This window comes from Lampetra fluviatilis, unplaced genomic scaffold (assembly GCF_964198595.1).
Source record: "Lampetra fluviatilis unplaced genomic scaffold, kcLamFluv1.1 SCAFFOLD_1039, whole genome shotgun sequence".
In the NCBI taxonomy this organism is placed as follows: Eukaryota; Metazoa; Chordata; class Hyperoartia; order Petromyzontiformes; family Petromyzontidae; genus Lampetra; species Lampetra fluviatilis.
Window position 1 is genome coordinate 17,556 of NW_027621815.1, and position 15,480 is coordinate 33,035.

At 57.1% G+C, this 15,480-nt stretch overlaps 1 protein-coding gene across 1 annotated transcript; it reads left to right on the top strand.

Moving 5' to 3' along the window:
* Positions 1 to 1,937: 1,937 nt before the first annotated feature.
* Positions 1,938 to 13,375, top strand: LOC144955730 (uncharacterized). The gene is made up of 4 exons (XM_078885873.1): positions 1,938 to 2,031; positions 5,223 to 5,297; positions 10,846 to 10,975; positions 13,014 to 13,375. The coding sequence occupies exons 1-4, from the start codon at positions 2,026 to 2,028 to the stop codon at positions 13,037 to 13,039; spliced, it is 237 nt and encodes a 78-aa protein (XP_078741999.1). The 5' UTR covers positions 1,938 to 2,025; the 3' UTR covers positions 13,040 to 13,375.
* Positions 13,376 to 15,480: the final 2,105 nt, after the last annotated feature.

Below are 15,480 nucleotides of genomic sequence, written 5' to 3' on the forward strand. Positions count from 1 at the left end.
CCACCCACTCACTCACCCTCTCACCCACCCACTCACCCACTCACCCACTCACCCACCCACTCACTCACCCACCCACCCACTCACCCTCTCACCCACCCACTCACCCACTCACCCACTCACTCACCCTTTCACCCACCCACCCACCCACTCACCCACTCACCCACCCACCCACTCACTCACCCACCCACCCACCCACCCACTCACCCTCTCACCCACCCACTCACCCACTCACCCACCCACCCACCCACTCACCCTCTCACCCACCCACCCACCCACTCACCCACCCACTCACTCACCCACTCACCCACTCACCCACCCACCCACTCACTCACCCTCTCACCCACCCACCCACCCACTCACCCACTCACCCACTCACCCACCCACCCACTCACTCACCCACCCACTCACCCACCGACCCACTCACCCACCCACCCACCCACTCACCCACTCACCCACCCACTCACTCACCCACCCACCCACCCACTCACCCTCTCACCCACCCACTCACCCACTCACCCACCCACCCACTCACTCACCCACCCACCCACCCACTCACCCTCTCACCCACCCACTCACCCACTCACCCTCTCACCTTCAAGATGCCTCCTCTGGGTGTCAGCTGAAGTTGATTTTCCATCACCCATCCAACATCCCTGGGGCACTCCACACACCCAGACACAAAGACAAAGCTCCCCCAGGTAGCCTCGCATGGTGCTGTAGGGGCAAGTGCTGATGGACAGGTAAAGACAAAGCTCCCCCAGGTAGCCTCGCACGGGGCTGTAGGGGCAAGTGCTGATGGCCAGGTAAAGACAAAGATCCCCCAGGTAGCCTCGCACGGGGCTGTAGGGGCAAGTGCTGATGGTCAGGTAAAGCTTCCCCAGGTAGCCTCTAACAGCGATGTGGACTTCCCCACCTCATGTAGATGATGATTGTGGTGAGTGTGGAAATGGGTGAGTGGGTGGGTGAGTGAGTGAGTGGGTGAGTGGGTGGGTGGGTGAGTGGGTGGGTGAGTGGGTGGGTGAGTGGGTGGGTGAGTGGGTGGGTGGGTGAGTGGGTGGGTGAGTGGGTGAGTGGGTGAGTGGGTGGGTGAGTGAGTGAGTGGGTGAGTGGGTGAGTGGGTGGGTGGGTGGGTGAGTGGGTGGGTGAGTGGGTGAGTGGGTGAGTGGGTGGGTGAGTGAGTGAGTGGGTGAGTGGGTGAGTGGGTGGGTGGGTGAGTGGGTGGGTGAGTGGGTGAGTGGGTGGGTGGGTGAGTGGGTGGGTGAGTGGGTGAGTGGGTGGGTGGGTGAGTGAGTAGGTGGGTGAGTTAGTGGGTGAGTGAGTGAGTGGGTGGGTGAGTGAGTGAGTGAGCGGGTAAGTGGGTGAGTGAGTGAGTGGGTGAGTGGGTGAGTGACTGAGTGGGTGAGTAAGTGGGTGAGGTGGTGAGTGGGTGGGTGGGTGGGTGGTTGAGTGAGTGGGTGGGTGGGTGAGTGGGTGGGTGGGTGAGTGGGTGGGTGAGTGGGTGAGTGGGTGGGTGGGTGAGTGAGTAGGTGGGTGAGTGAGTGGGTGGGTGAGTGAGTGAGCGGGTAAGTGGGTGAGTGAGTGAGTGAGTGGGTGAGTGGGTGAGTGACTGAGTGGGTGAGTAAGTGGGTGAGGTGGTGAGTGAGTGAGTGGGTGAGTGGGTGAGTGAGTGAGTGGGTGAGTGGGTGAGTGACTGAGTGGGTGAGTAAGTGGGTGAGGTGGTGAGTGAGTGAGTGAGTGGGTGAGTGGGTGAGTGAGTGAGTGGGTGAGTGGGTGAGTGAGTGACTGAGTGGGTGAGTAAGTGGGTGAGGTGGTGAGTGAGTGAGTGACTGAGTTAGCGGATGAACGAACGGTTGGACGGAACTACTTTTTTCTCGATGCAGGGGGGTGCGGTTTTCGCGGAGGGATACAGAGGAATGTAAACACTCCGCTGAGTATAAATGGAGGTGCTGCGGCTGTGAGTAGATTGTCACAGGGCTCACATCTTCACCTTCGCAGCTCCCACACGCAGCTCAACTCTCAGCAGATATGGATGTAAGTCAGTGAGTGGGTGGGTGAGTGGGTGAGTGGGTGAGTGGGTGAGTGAGTGGGTGAGTGGGTGGGTGAGTGGGTGGGTGGGTGGGTGAGTGGGTGGGTGAGTGGGTGAGTGGGTGGGTGGGTGGGTGAGTGGGTGGGTGGGTGGGTGAGTGAGTGGGTGAGTGGGTGAGTGAGTGGGTGAGTGAGTGAGTGTGTCGGTGAGTGGGTGGGTGAGTGGTTAAGTGAGTAGATGGGTGAGTGGGTGAGTGAGTGGGTGAGTGGTGGGGCTGCGGTTAGCGCACTGCGCTACGAACCCGGCGACCTGAGTTTGGTCGTGAGTGGGGAACTTGCCCAAACCGCCTGTTTAAGTATTTACAGGGGGAGCTTAGTGAGTGATTGAGTGGGTGGGTGAGTGGGTGAGTGGGTGAGTGAGTGGGTTCAGTGGGTTAGTGTTTGAGCAAATGAGTCAACTCAGCCACCCAGACATCAACCCACTCAATCACTCACCCACTCACTCAAACACTCACCCACCCACCCGTTCACCCACTCACCTACTCACCACTCTCTCACTCACTCACCTACCCACTCACTCACCCACTCACCCACTGACTCAGTAACCCACCCACCCACCTACTCACTCACCCACCCACTCACTAACCAACCCACTCACTCACCCACCCACTCACTAACCCACCCACTCACTAACCCACCCACTCACCCACCCACTCACCCACCCACCCAACCACCCACTCACTAACCCACCCACCCACTCACTCACCCACCCACTAACTAACCCACCCACCCACTCACCCACTCACCCACCCACCCACTCACTCACTCACCCACCCACTCACTCGCTCACTAACCCACCCACCCACTCACTCACCCACCCACTCACTCACCAACCAACTAACATACCCACCCACCCACCCACGCACCCACTCACCCACTCACCCACCCACTCACCCACTCACTCACTCACCCACCCACTCACTCGCTCACTAACCCACCCACCCACTCACTCACCCACCCACCCACCCACTCACTCTCCAACCAACTAACCTACCCACCCACCCACGCACCCACTCACCCACTCACCCACCCAACCACTCACTCACTAACCCACTCACCCTCCCACCCACTCACCCACTCACTCACTAACCCACTCACCCACCCACCCACTCACCCACTCACTCACTAACCCACTCACCCTCCCACTCACTCACCCACCCACCCACTCACCCACCCACTCACTAACCCACCCACTCACCCTCCCACTCACCCACCCACCCACCCACTCACCCATCCACTCACTAACCCACTCACTCACCCACCCACTCACTCGCTCACTAACCCACCCACCCACCCACTCACTCACCAACCAACTAACCTACCCACCCACCCACCCACGCACCCACTCACCCACCCACCCACTCACCCACCCACTCACCCACTAACCCACTCACCCACTCACCCACCCTCTCACTCACCCACCCACCCACTCACCCACTCACCCACTCACCCACCCACTCACCCACCCTCCCACTCACCCTCCCACTCACTCACCCACTCACGCACTCACCCACTCACCCACCCACCCACCCACTCACCCACTCACCCATCCACCCACCCACCCACTCACTCACTCACTCACCCACTCACCCACCCACCCACCCACTCACTCACCCACTCACTCACCCACTCACCCCCCCACCCTCCCACCCACCCACTCACCCCCCCACCCTCCCACCCACCCACCCACTCACCCACTCACCCACCCACCCACCCACTCACTCACCCACCCACCCACCCACTCACCCACTCACTCACCCACCCACTCACCCTCCCACCCACCCACTCACCCACTCACCCCCCCACTCACCCACCCACTCACCCCCCCACTCACCCACTCACCCTCCCACCCTCCCACCCCCCCACTCACCCACCCACTCACCCACCCACTCACCCACCCACTCACTCACTAACCCACTCACCCACCCACTCACCCACCCACTCACCCACCCACTTACCCACCCACCCACCCACCCACCCACTCACCCACCCACCCACCCACTCACCCACCCACCCACCTACTCACCCCCCCACTCACCCACCCACTCACCCCCCCACTCACCCACTCACCCTCCCACCCTCCCACCCCCCCACTCACCCACCCACTCACTCACCCACCCACTCACTCACTAACCCACTCACCCACCCACTCACCCACTCACTCACCCACTCACCCACCCACTCACTCACTCACCCACTCACCCACTCACTCACTCACCCACCCACTCACTCACCCACTCACCCACCCACTCACCCACCCACCCACCCACCCACCCACTCACTCACCCACTCACTCACTCACCCACTCACCCACCCACTCACTCACCCACTCACCCACCCACTCACTCACTCACCCACCCACCCACTCACCCACTCACCCTCCCACCCACTCACCCACTCACCCACTCACCCTCCCACCCACTCACCCTCCCACCCACTCACCCACTCACCCACCCACCCACCCACTCACCCACCCACCCACCCACTCACCCACTCACCCACTCACCCTCCCACCCACCCACTCACCCACTCACCCACCCTTCCACCCACTCACCCACTCACCCACCCACCCACTCGCCCACCCACCCACCCACCCACTCACCCACCCACTCACCCACTCACTCACCCACTCACTAACCCACCCACCCACTCACCCACCCACCCACCCACTCGCCCAGCCACCCACCCACTCACCCACCCACTCACTCACTCACCCACTCACTAACCCACCCACCCACCCACTCACCCACTCACCCACCCACCCACCCACTCGCCCACCCACCCACCCACTCACCCACTCACCCACTCACCCACCCACTAACTAACCCACTCACCCACCCACCCACTAACTAACCCACTCACCCACCCACCCACTCACTAACCCCCCCACCCACCCACTCACCCACTCACTCACCCTCCCACCCACCCACCCACTCACTCACCCACTCACTCACCCTCCCACCCACTCACCCTCCCACCCACTCACCCACTCACCCACCCACTCACCCACCCACTCACCCTCCCACCCACTCACTCACCCACTCACTCACCGTCCCACCCACTCACCCACCCACCCACCCACTCACTCACCCACCCACCCACTCACCCACCCACTCACCCTCCCACTCCTTCTCTAGTTCCTCGGGAAGGCCGCCAAGTCTCTTCCCATCCCCGTGGATCAACTCACGTCGCTCTTCAAGTCCAAGGACAAGGTTCGAGATGGACTGTCCTCGGCTTGGCAACGTGGAATTTCCTTGCCCTGTCTGCCTCATTAATATCGGGGTCACTTTTGGGTCACGTGGGGGTGAGTCTGTGGGTCTCTGTGCGGTGGTGTGGTGAGTCTGTGGGTCTCTGTGTGGTGGTGAGTCTATGGGTCTCTGTGTGGTGGTGGTGAGTCTGTGGGTCTCTGTGTGGTGGTGAGTCTGTGGGTCTCTGTGTGGTGGTGAGTCTATGGGTCTCTGTGTGGTGGTGAGTCTATGGGTCTCTGTGTGGGGGTGAGTCTATGGGTCTCTGTGTGGTGGTGGTGAGTCTGTGGGTCTCTGTGTGGTGGTGAGTCTGTGGGTCTCTGTGTGGTGGTGAGTCTATGGGTCTCTGTGTGGTGGTGAGTCTATGGGTCTCTGTGTGGTGGTGAGTCTATGGGTCTCTGTGTGGTGGTGAGTCTGTGGGTCTCTGTGTGGTGGTGAGTCTGTGGGTCTCTGTGTGGTGGTGAGTCTGTGGGTCTCTGTGTGGTGGTGAGTCTGTGGGTCTCTGTGTGGTGGTGATGAGTCTATGGGTCTCTGTGTGGTGGTGAGTCTGTGGGTCTCTGTGTGGTGGTGATGAGTCTGTGGGTCTCTGTGTGGTGGTGAGTCTGTGGGTCTCTGTGCGGTGATGAGTCTATGGGTCTCTGTGTGGTGGTGAGTCTGTGGGTCTCTGTGTGGTGATGAGTCTATGGGTCTCTGTGTGGTGGTGAGTCTGTGGGTCTCTGTGTGGTGGTGAGTCTATGGGTCTCTGTATGGTGGTGGTGAGTCTGTGGGTCTCTGTGTGGTGGTGGTGAGTCTGTGGGTCTCTGTGTGGTGGTGAGTCTGTGGGTCTCTGTGTGGTGGTGAGTCTATGGGTCTCTGTATGGTGGTGGTGAGTCTGTGGGTCTCTGTGTGGTGGTGGTGAGTCTGTCGGTCTCTGTGTGGTGGTGATGAGTCTATGGGTCTCTGTGTGGTGGTGAGTCTGTGGGTCTCTGTGTGGTGATGAGTCTATGGGTCTCTGTGTGGTGGTGAGTCTATGGGTCTCTGTGTGGTGGTGAGTCTATGGGTCTCTGTGTGGTGGTGAGTCTATGGGTCTCTGTGTGGTGGTGAGTCTATGGGTCTCTGTGTGGTGAGTCTGTGGGTCGCTGTGTGGTGGTGAGTCTTTGGGTCTCTGTGTGGTGGTGAGTCTATGGGTCTCTGTGTGGTGGTGAGTCTATGGGTCTCTGTGTGGTGGTGAGTCTATGGGTCTCTGTGTGGTGAGTCTATGGGTCTCTGTGTGGTGGTGAGTCTTTGGGTCTCTGTGTGCTGGTGAGTCTATGGGTCTCTGTGTGGTGGTGAGTCTGTGGGTCTCTGTGTGGTGATGAGTCTGTGGGTCTGTGTGGTGGTGAGTCTGTGGGTCGCTGTGTGGTGGTGAGTCTATGGGTCTCTGTGTGGTGGTGAGTCTATGGGTCTCTGTGTGGTGAGTCTGTGGGTCTCTGTGTGCTGGTGAGTCTGTGGGTCTCTGTGTGCTGGTGAGTCTGTGGGTCGCTGTGTGGTGGTGAGTCTGTGGGTCTCTGTGTGATGAGTCTGTGTGTCTCTGTGTGGTGGTGAGTCTATGGGTCTCTGTGTGGTGGTGATTCTATGGGTCTCTGTGTGCTGGTGAGTCTATGGGTCTCTGTGTGGTGGTGAGTCTGTGGGTCTCTGTGTGATGAGTCTGTGTGTCTCTGTGTGGTGGTGAGTCTATGGGTCTCTGTGTGCTGGTGAGTCTATGGGTCGCTGTGTGGTGGTGAGTCTATGGGTCTCTGTGTGGTGGTGAGTCTGTGGGTCTCTGTGTGATGAGTCTGTGTGTCTCTGTGTGGTGGTGAGTCTATGGGTCTCTGTGTGGTGAGTCTATGGGTCTCTGTGTGGTGGTGAGTCTATGGGTCTCTGTGTGGTGGTGATTCTATGGGTCTCTGTGTGGTGAGTCTGTGGGTCTCTGTGTGGTGGTGAGTCTTTGGGTCTCTGTGTGGTGGTGAGTCTATGGGTCTCTGTGTGGTGGTGATTCTATGGGTTTCTGTGTGGTGGTGAGTCTTTGGGTCTCTGTGTGGTGATGAGTTTATGGGTCTCTGTGTGGTGATGAGTCTATGGGTCTCTGTGTAGTGGTGAGTCTATGGGTCTCTGTATGGTGGTGAGTCTATGGGTCTCTGTGTGGTGGTGAGTCTATGGGTCTCTGTGTGGTGGTGATGAGTCTACGGGTCTCTGTGTGGTGGTGAGTCTATGGGTCTCTGTGTGGTGGTGAGTCTATGGGTCTCTGTATGGTGGTGAGTCTATGGGTCTCTGTGTGGTGGTGAGTCTATGGGTCTCTGTGTGGTGATGATGAGTCTATGGGTCTCTGTGTGGTGGTGAGTCTATGGGTCTCTGTGTGGTGGTGAGTCTATGGGACTCTGTGTGGTGGTGAGTCTGTGGGTCTCTGTGTGGTGGTGAGTCTATGGGTCTCTGTGTGGTGGTGAGTCTGTGGGTCTCTGTGTGGTGGTGAGTCTGTGGGTCTCTGTGTGGTGGTGAGTCTATGGGACTCTGTGTGGTGGTGAGTCTGTGGGTCTCTGTGCGGTGATGAGTCTGTGTGTCTCTGTGTGGTGATGATGAGTCTGTGGATCTCTGTGTGATGAGTCTGTGTGTGGTGATGAGTCTATGTGTCTCTGTGTGATGAGTCTGTGGGTCTCTGTGTGTGATGATGAGTCTATGGCTCTCTGTGTGATGAGTCTGTGTCTCTGTGTGATGAGTCTGTGTGTCTCTCTGTGTGATGAGTCTCTGTGTGGTGATGATGAGTCTGTGTCTCTGTGTGTCTCTGTGTGATGAGTCTGTGTGTCTCTGTGCGGTGATGAGTCTGTGGGTCTCTGTGTGGTGGTGAGTCTATGGGTCTCTGTATGGTGGTGAGTCTGTGGGTCTCTGTGTGGTGATGAGTCTGTGTCTCTGTGTGTGGTGATGATGAGTCTGTGTGTCTCTGTGTGTGGTGATGATGAGTCTCTGGGTCTCTGTGTGGTGATGATGAGTCTGTGTGTCTCTGTGTGTGGTGGTGATGAGTCTGTGTGTCTCTGTGTGGTGATGATGAGTCTGTGTGTCTCTGTGTGGTGATGATGAGTCTGTGTGTCTCTGTGTGTGGTGGTGATGAGTCTGTGTGTCTCTGTGTGTGGTGGTGATGAGTCTGTGTGTCTCTGTGTGGTGATGATGAGTCTGTGTGTCTCTGTGTGGTGATGATGAGTCTGTGTGGTGGTGAGTCTGTGTGGTGGTGAGTCTGTGTGTCTCTGTGTGGTGATGATGAGTCTGTGTGTCTCTGTGTGTGGTGGTGATGAGTCTGTGTGTCTCTGTGTGTGGTGATGATGAGTCTGTGTGTCTCTGTGTGTGGTGGTGATGAGTCTGTGTGTCTCTGTGTGTGGTGGTGATGAGTCTGTGTGTCTCTGTGTGTGGTGATGATGAGTCTGTGTGTCTCTGTGTGTGGTGATGATGAGTCTGTGTGTCTCTGTGTGTGGTGATGATGAGTCTGTGTGTCTGTGTGGTGATGATGAGTCTCTGGGTCTCTGTGTGGTGATGATGAGTCTGTGTGTCTGTGTGTGTCTCTCTGTGTGGTGGTGAGTCTGTGTGTCTCTGTGATGATGAGTCTGTGTGTCTCTCTGTGTGGTGATGATGAGTCTCTGGGTCTCTGTGTGGTGATGATGAGTCTGTGTGTCTGTGTGGTGATGAGTCTCTGTGTGGTGGTGATGAGTCTGTGTGTCTCTGTGTGTGGTGGTGATGAGTCTGTGTGTCTCTGTGTGTGGTGGTGATGAGTCTGTGTGTCTCTGTGTGTGGTGATGATGAGTCTGTGTGTCTCTGTGTGTGGTGGTGATGAGTCTGTGTGTCTCTGTGTGTGGTGATGATGAGTCTGTGTGTCTCTGTGTGTGGTGGTGATGAGTCTGTGTGTCTCTGTGTGTCTCTGTGATGATGAGTCTGTGTGTCTCTCTGCGTGGTGATGATGAGTCTGTGTGTCTCTGTGTGTGGTGGTGATGAGTCTGTGTCTCTGTGTGGTGATGATGAGTCTGTGTGTCTCTGTGTGTGGTGGTGATGAGTCTGTGTGTCTCTGTGTGGTGATGATGAGTCTGTGTGTCTCTGTGTGTGGTGATGATGAGTCTGTGTGTCTCTGTGTGTGGTGATGATGAGTCTGTGTGTCTCTGTGTGTGGTGGTGATGAGTCTGTGTGTCTCTGTGTGTGGTGGTGATGAGTCTGTGTGTCTCTGTGTGTGGTGATGATGAGTCTGTGTGTCTCTGTGTGTGGTGATGATGAGTCTTTGTGTCTCTGTGTGATGAATCTGTGTGTCTCTGTGATGATGAGTCTGTGTCTCTGTGTGTGGTGATGATGAGTCTGTGTGTCTCTGTGTGATGAGTCTGTGTGTCTCTGTGTGTGGTGATGATGAGTCTGTGTGTCTCTGTGTGTGGTGATGAGTCTGTCTGTGTCTCTGTGTGTGGCGGTGATGAGTCTGTGTGTCTCTGTGTGGTGATGATGATGAGTCTGTGTGTCTCTGTGTGTGGTGGTGATGAGTCTGTGTGTCTCTGTGTGTGGTGGTGATGAGTCTGTGTGTCTCTGTGTGTGGTGGTGATGAGTCTGTGTGTCTCTGTGTGTGGTGGTGATGAGTCTGTGTGTCTCTGTGTGGTGGTGATGAGTCTGTGTGTCTCTGTGTGTGGTGGTGATGAGTCTGTGTGTCTCTGTGTGTGGTGGTGATGAGTCTGTGTGTCTCTGTGTGTGGTGGTGATGAGTCTGTGTGTCTCTGTGTGTGGTGGTGATGAGTCTGTGTGTCTCTGTGTGTGGTGATGATGAGTCTGTGTGTCTCTGTGTGGTGATGATGAGTCTGTGTGTCTCTGTGTGTGGTGATGATGAGTCTGTGTGTCTCTGTGTGTGGTGATGATGAGTCTGTGTGTCTCTGTGTGTGGTGATGATGAGTCTGTGTGTCTCTGTGTGTGGTGGTGATGAGTCTGTGTGTCTCTGTGTGTGGTGGTGATGAGTCTGTGTGTCTCTGTGTGTGGTGGTGATGAGTCTGTGTGTCTCTGTGTGGTGGTGATGAGTCTGTCTGTGTCTCTGTGTGTGGTGGTGATGAGTCTGTGTGTCTCTGTGTGTGGTGATGATGAGTCTGTGTGTCTCTGTGTGTGGTGGTGATGAGTCTGTGTGTCTCTGTGTGGTGATAATGAGTCTGTGTGTCTCTCTGTGTGGTGGTGAGTCTGTGTGTCTGCGTGGTGATGATGAGTCTATGTGTCTCTGTGTGATGAGTCTGTGTGTCTCTCTGTGTGGTGGTGAGTCTGTGTGTCTGTGTGTGGTGATGATGAGTCTGTGTGTCTCTGTGTGATGAGTCTCTGTGTGGTGATGATGAGTCTATGGGTCTCTGTGTGATGAGTCTCTGTGTGGTGATGATGAGTCTGTGTGTCTCTGTGTGTGGTGGTGAGTCTGTGTGTCTGCGTGGTGATGATGAGTCTGTGTGTCTCTGTGTGTCTCTCTGTGTGGTGGTGAGTCTGTGTGTCTGCGTGGTGATGATGAGTCTGTGTGTCTCTGTGTGTCTCTGCAGGATGGATCTGGGTTCCTCAGCGTGGAGACCATCAAGGGGATCCTGGCCTCCCTCAACATTGACAGCAGCCTCCTGCAGAAGTTCATCTCCTCGCCCGGGAAAGTGAACAACGGAAACGTCAACTACGGAGGTTCACCCACTCACCCACTCACTCACCAACTCACTCACCCACTCACTTACTCACTCACCCACTCACTCACTCACTCACCAACTCACTTACTCACTCACCCACCCACTTACTCACCCACCCACTCACCAACTCGCTCACCAACTCACTCACCCACTTACTCACCCACCCACTCACCAACTCACTCACCAACTCACCATCTCACTCACCAACTCACTCACCCACTCACCCACTCACTCACCAACTCACTCACCCACTTACTCACCCACCCACTCACCAACTCACTCACCAACTCACCATCTCACTCACCAACTCACTCACCCACTCACCCACTCACTCACCAACTCACTCACCCACTTACTCACCCACTCACTCACCCACTCACTCACTCACCCACCCACTTACTCACCTACTCACTCACCAACTCACTTACTCACTCACCCACCCACTTACTCACCCACCCACTCACCAACTCGCTCACCAACTCACTCACCCACTTACTCACCCACCCACTCACCAACTCACTCACCAACTCACCATCTCACTCACCAACTCACCCACTCACTCACCAACTCACTCACCCACTTACTCACCCACCCACTCACCAACTCACTCACCAACTCACCATCTCACTCACCAACTCACTCACCCACTCACCCACTCACTCACCAACTCACTCACCCACTTACTCACCCACTCACTCACCCACTCACTCACTCACCCACCCACTTACTCACCTACTCACTCACCAACTCACTTACTCACTCACCCACCCACTTACTCACCCACCCACTCACCAACTCGCTCACCAACTCACTCACCCACTTACTCACCCACCCACTCACCAACTCACTCACCAACTCACCATCTCACTCACCAACTCACTCACCCACTCACTCACCAACTCACTCACCCACTTACTCACCCACTTACTCGCCAACTCACTCACCCACTTACTCACCACTCACTCACCAACTCACTCACCAACTCACTTACTCACTCACCCACCCACTTACTCACCCACCCACTCACCAACTCGCTCACCAACTCACTTACTCACTCACCCACTCACTTACTCACCCACCCACTCACCAACTCACTCACCAACTCACCATCTCACTCACCAACTCACTCACCCACTCACCAACTCGCTCACCAACTCACTTACTCACTCACCCACCCACTTACTCACCCACCCACTCACCAACTCACTCACCAACTCACCATCTCACTCACCAACTCACTCACCCACTCACCCACTCACTCACCAACTCACTCACCCACTTACTCACCCACTTACTCACCAACTCACTCACCCACTTACTCACCACTCACTCACCAACTCACTCACCAACTCACTTACTCACTCACCCATTCACTCACCCACCCACCCACTCACGCACTCACTCACTCACTCACCAACTCACTCAGCCACTCACTCACCCAAACACTCACCACTCACTCACTAACTCACTCACCCACTCACTCACCCACCCACTCACCACTCACTCACTAACTCACTCACCAACTCACTCACTCACCAACCCACTCACTCACTCACCCACTCACTCACCCACCCATTCACCCACCCATTCACTCACTCACCAACTCACTCACCCACTCACTTACTCACTCACTTACTCACTCACCCACCCACTCACTCACTCACCCACCCACTTACTCACCCACCCACTCACTCACTCACCCGCTCACTCACTCACCAACTCACTCACCAACTCACTCACCCACTTACTCACCCACCCACTCACTCACGCACTCACTCACCCACTCACTCACCACTCACTCACTAACCCACTCACTCACTCACTCACCAACTTGCTCACTCACCAACTCACTCACCCACCCATTCACTCACCCACTCACCCATTCATTCACCCACTCACCCACTCTCTCACCCATTCACTCACTAACCCATTCACTCACCCATTCATTCACCCATTCGCTCACCCACCCATTCACAGTGCATATTTGATGGCTGATGATGATACTGTAGCTGATGATGATAATGTCTGTTTTTCAGAATTCTTGAACTTTCTGAAGAAGTGAAGAACTTCCTCACCCACCCACCCACGCACTCACCAACCCACCCACCAACCCACTCACCAACCCACTCACCCACCCACCCACGCACTCACCAACCCACCCACCCACCCACTCACCAACCCACCAACCCACTCACCCACCCACTCACCCACCCACCCACTCACCCACCCACTCACCCACCCACCCACCTACTCACCCACCCACTCACCCACCCACTAACTCAATCACCCACCCACCCACCAAACCCACCCACTCACCCATTCACCCACCCATTCACCTACTCACCCACTGACCCACCCACTCACTCACCCACCCACTCACCCACCCACCCACCCACTCACTCACCCACCCACTCACCCACCCACTCACCCACCCACCCACCCACCCACTCACCCACCCACCCACTCACCCATCCACTCACCCACCCACTCACCACCCACTCACCCAGCCACTCACCCACCCACTCACCCAGCCCTTGGTGTAGACCACGCCCCCTGACGTCACGGTGGGCGTGTCTCTCACGTGACCACTCCCCTCTGGCTCAGAGAGGCAAGTCGCCGGTTCTGTGCGTCTCTCTCGGTGGTGTTCAAAATAAAACGTGGAATTGGCAACTCCATCCGTGGCGGGCGTCTGTGTGTTTGGTTCGTGTGGGTGGGTGGGTGAGTGGGTGAGTGGGTGAGTGGGTGAGTGGGTGGGTAGGTGAGTGAGTGGGTGGGTGGGTGAGTGGGTGGGTGGGTGGGTGAGTGGGTGGGTGAGTGAGTGGGTGAGTGGATGGGTGGGTGGGTGAGTGACTGGGTGGGAGAGTGGGTGAGTGGGTGGGTGAGTGAGTGAGTGGGTGGGTGGGTGGGTGAGTGAGTGAGTGGGTGAGTGGATGGGTGGGTGGGTGAGTGAGTGGGTGGGTGAGTGGGTGGCTGGGTGAGTGGGTGGATGGGTGGGTGAGTGGTTGGGTGGGTGGGTGAATGGGTGGGTGGCTGGGTGAGTGGGTGGGTGGGTGGCTGGGTGAGTGGATGAGTGGGTGGGTGGGTGGCTGGGTGAGTGAGTGGATGGGTGGGTGAGTGAGTGAGTGGGTGGGTGAGTGAGTGAGTGAGTGGGTGGGTGAGTGAGTGGGTGAGTGAGTGAGTGGGTGGGTGGGTGGGTGGGTGGGTGGGTGAGTGAGTGAGTGGGTGAGTGAGTGGGTGGGTGAGTGAGTGGGTGAGTGAGTGAGTGGGTGAGTGAGTGAGTGGGTGGGTGAGTGAGTGGGTGAGTGGGTGAGTGAGTGAGTGGGTGGGTGGGTGGGTGGGTGGGTGAGTGAGTGAGTGGGTGAGTGGGTGGGTGGGTGGGTGAGTGAGTGAGTGTGTGGGTGAGTGGGTGGGTGAGTGGGTGAGTGAGTGGGTGAGTGGGTGGGTGAGTGAGTGAGTGAGTGGGTGAGTGAGTGAGTGGGTGGGTGAGTGGGTGAGTGAGTGGGTGAGTGAGTGGGTGAGTCAGTGGGTGAGTGAGTGGGTGAGTGGGTGGGTGAGTGGGTGAGTGGTGAGTGAGTGGGTGAGTGAGTGAGTTAGTGTGTGGGTGAGTGGGTGAATGAGTGGGTGGGTGAGTGAGTGGGTGAGTGGGTGAGTGAGTGGGTGGGTGGGTGGGTGAGTGAGTGAGTGGGTGAGTGAGTGAGTGGGTGGGTGAGTGGGTGAGTGAGTGGTGTGAGTGGTGTGAGTGAGTTGGTGAGTGAGTGAGTGGGGTGAGTCAGTGGGTGAGTGAGTGGGTGAGTGGGTGGGTGAGTGGGTGAGTGGGTGAGTGAGTGGGTGAGTGAGTGAGTTAGTGTGTGGGTGAGTGGGTGAATGAGTGGGTGGGTGAGTGAGTGGGTGAGTGGGTGAGTGAGTGAGTGGGTGGGTGAGTGAGTGGGGTGAGTGGTGGGTGTGTGGGTGGGGTGAGTGAGTGGGTGGGTGAGTGAGTGGTGGTGAGTGAGTGGGGGTGTGTGGTGGGTGAGTGGGTGAGTGAGTGGGTGAGTGAGTGAGTGGGTGGGTGGGTGAGTGAGTGAGTGAGTGGGTGAGTGAGTGAGTGGGTGGGTGAGTGGGTGAGTGAGTGGGTGGGTGAGTGAGTTGATGAGTGAGTGGTGAGTGAGTGGGTGGGTGAGTGGGTGGGTGAGTGGGTGAGTGAGTGGTGAGTGGGTGAGGTGAGTGAGTGGGTGGGTGGGTGAGTGAGTGGGTGAGTGAGTGAGTGGGTGGGTGAGTGGGTGAGTGAGTGGGTGGGTGGGTGAGTGAGTTGGTGAGTGAGTGGGTGGGTGAGTGGGTGAGTGAGTGGGTGAGTGAGTGAGTGGGTGAGTGAGTGGGTGGGTGGGTGGGTGAGTGAGTGAGTGAGTGAGTGAGTGAGTGGGTGGGTGGGTGGGTGGGTGAGTGAGTGGGTGGGTGAGTGGGTGAGTGAGTGGGTGAGTGAGTGAGTGGGTGAGTGAGTGAGTGGGTGAGTGGGTGAGTGAGTGA

Bases quoted from the DNA above. Each gene is read 5' to 3' on its own strand.
- LOC144955730 (XM_078885873.1), top strand. The intron at 5,298-10,845 runs GTTCGAGATGGA...GTGTCTCTGCAG, and splicing joins TCTTCAAGTCCAAGGACAAG to GATGGATCTGGGTTCCTCAG. The intron at 10,976-13,013 runs GTTCACCCACTC...TCTGTTTTTCAG, and splicing joins CGGAAACGTCAACTACGGAG to AATTCTTGAACTTTCTGAAG.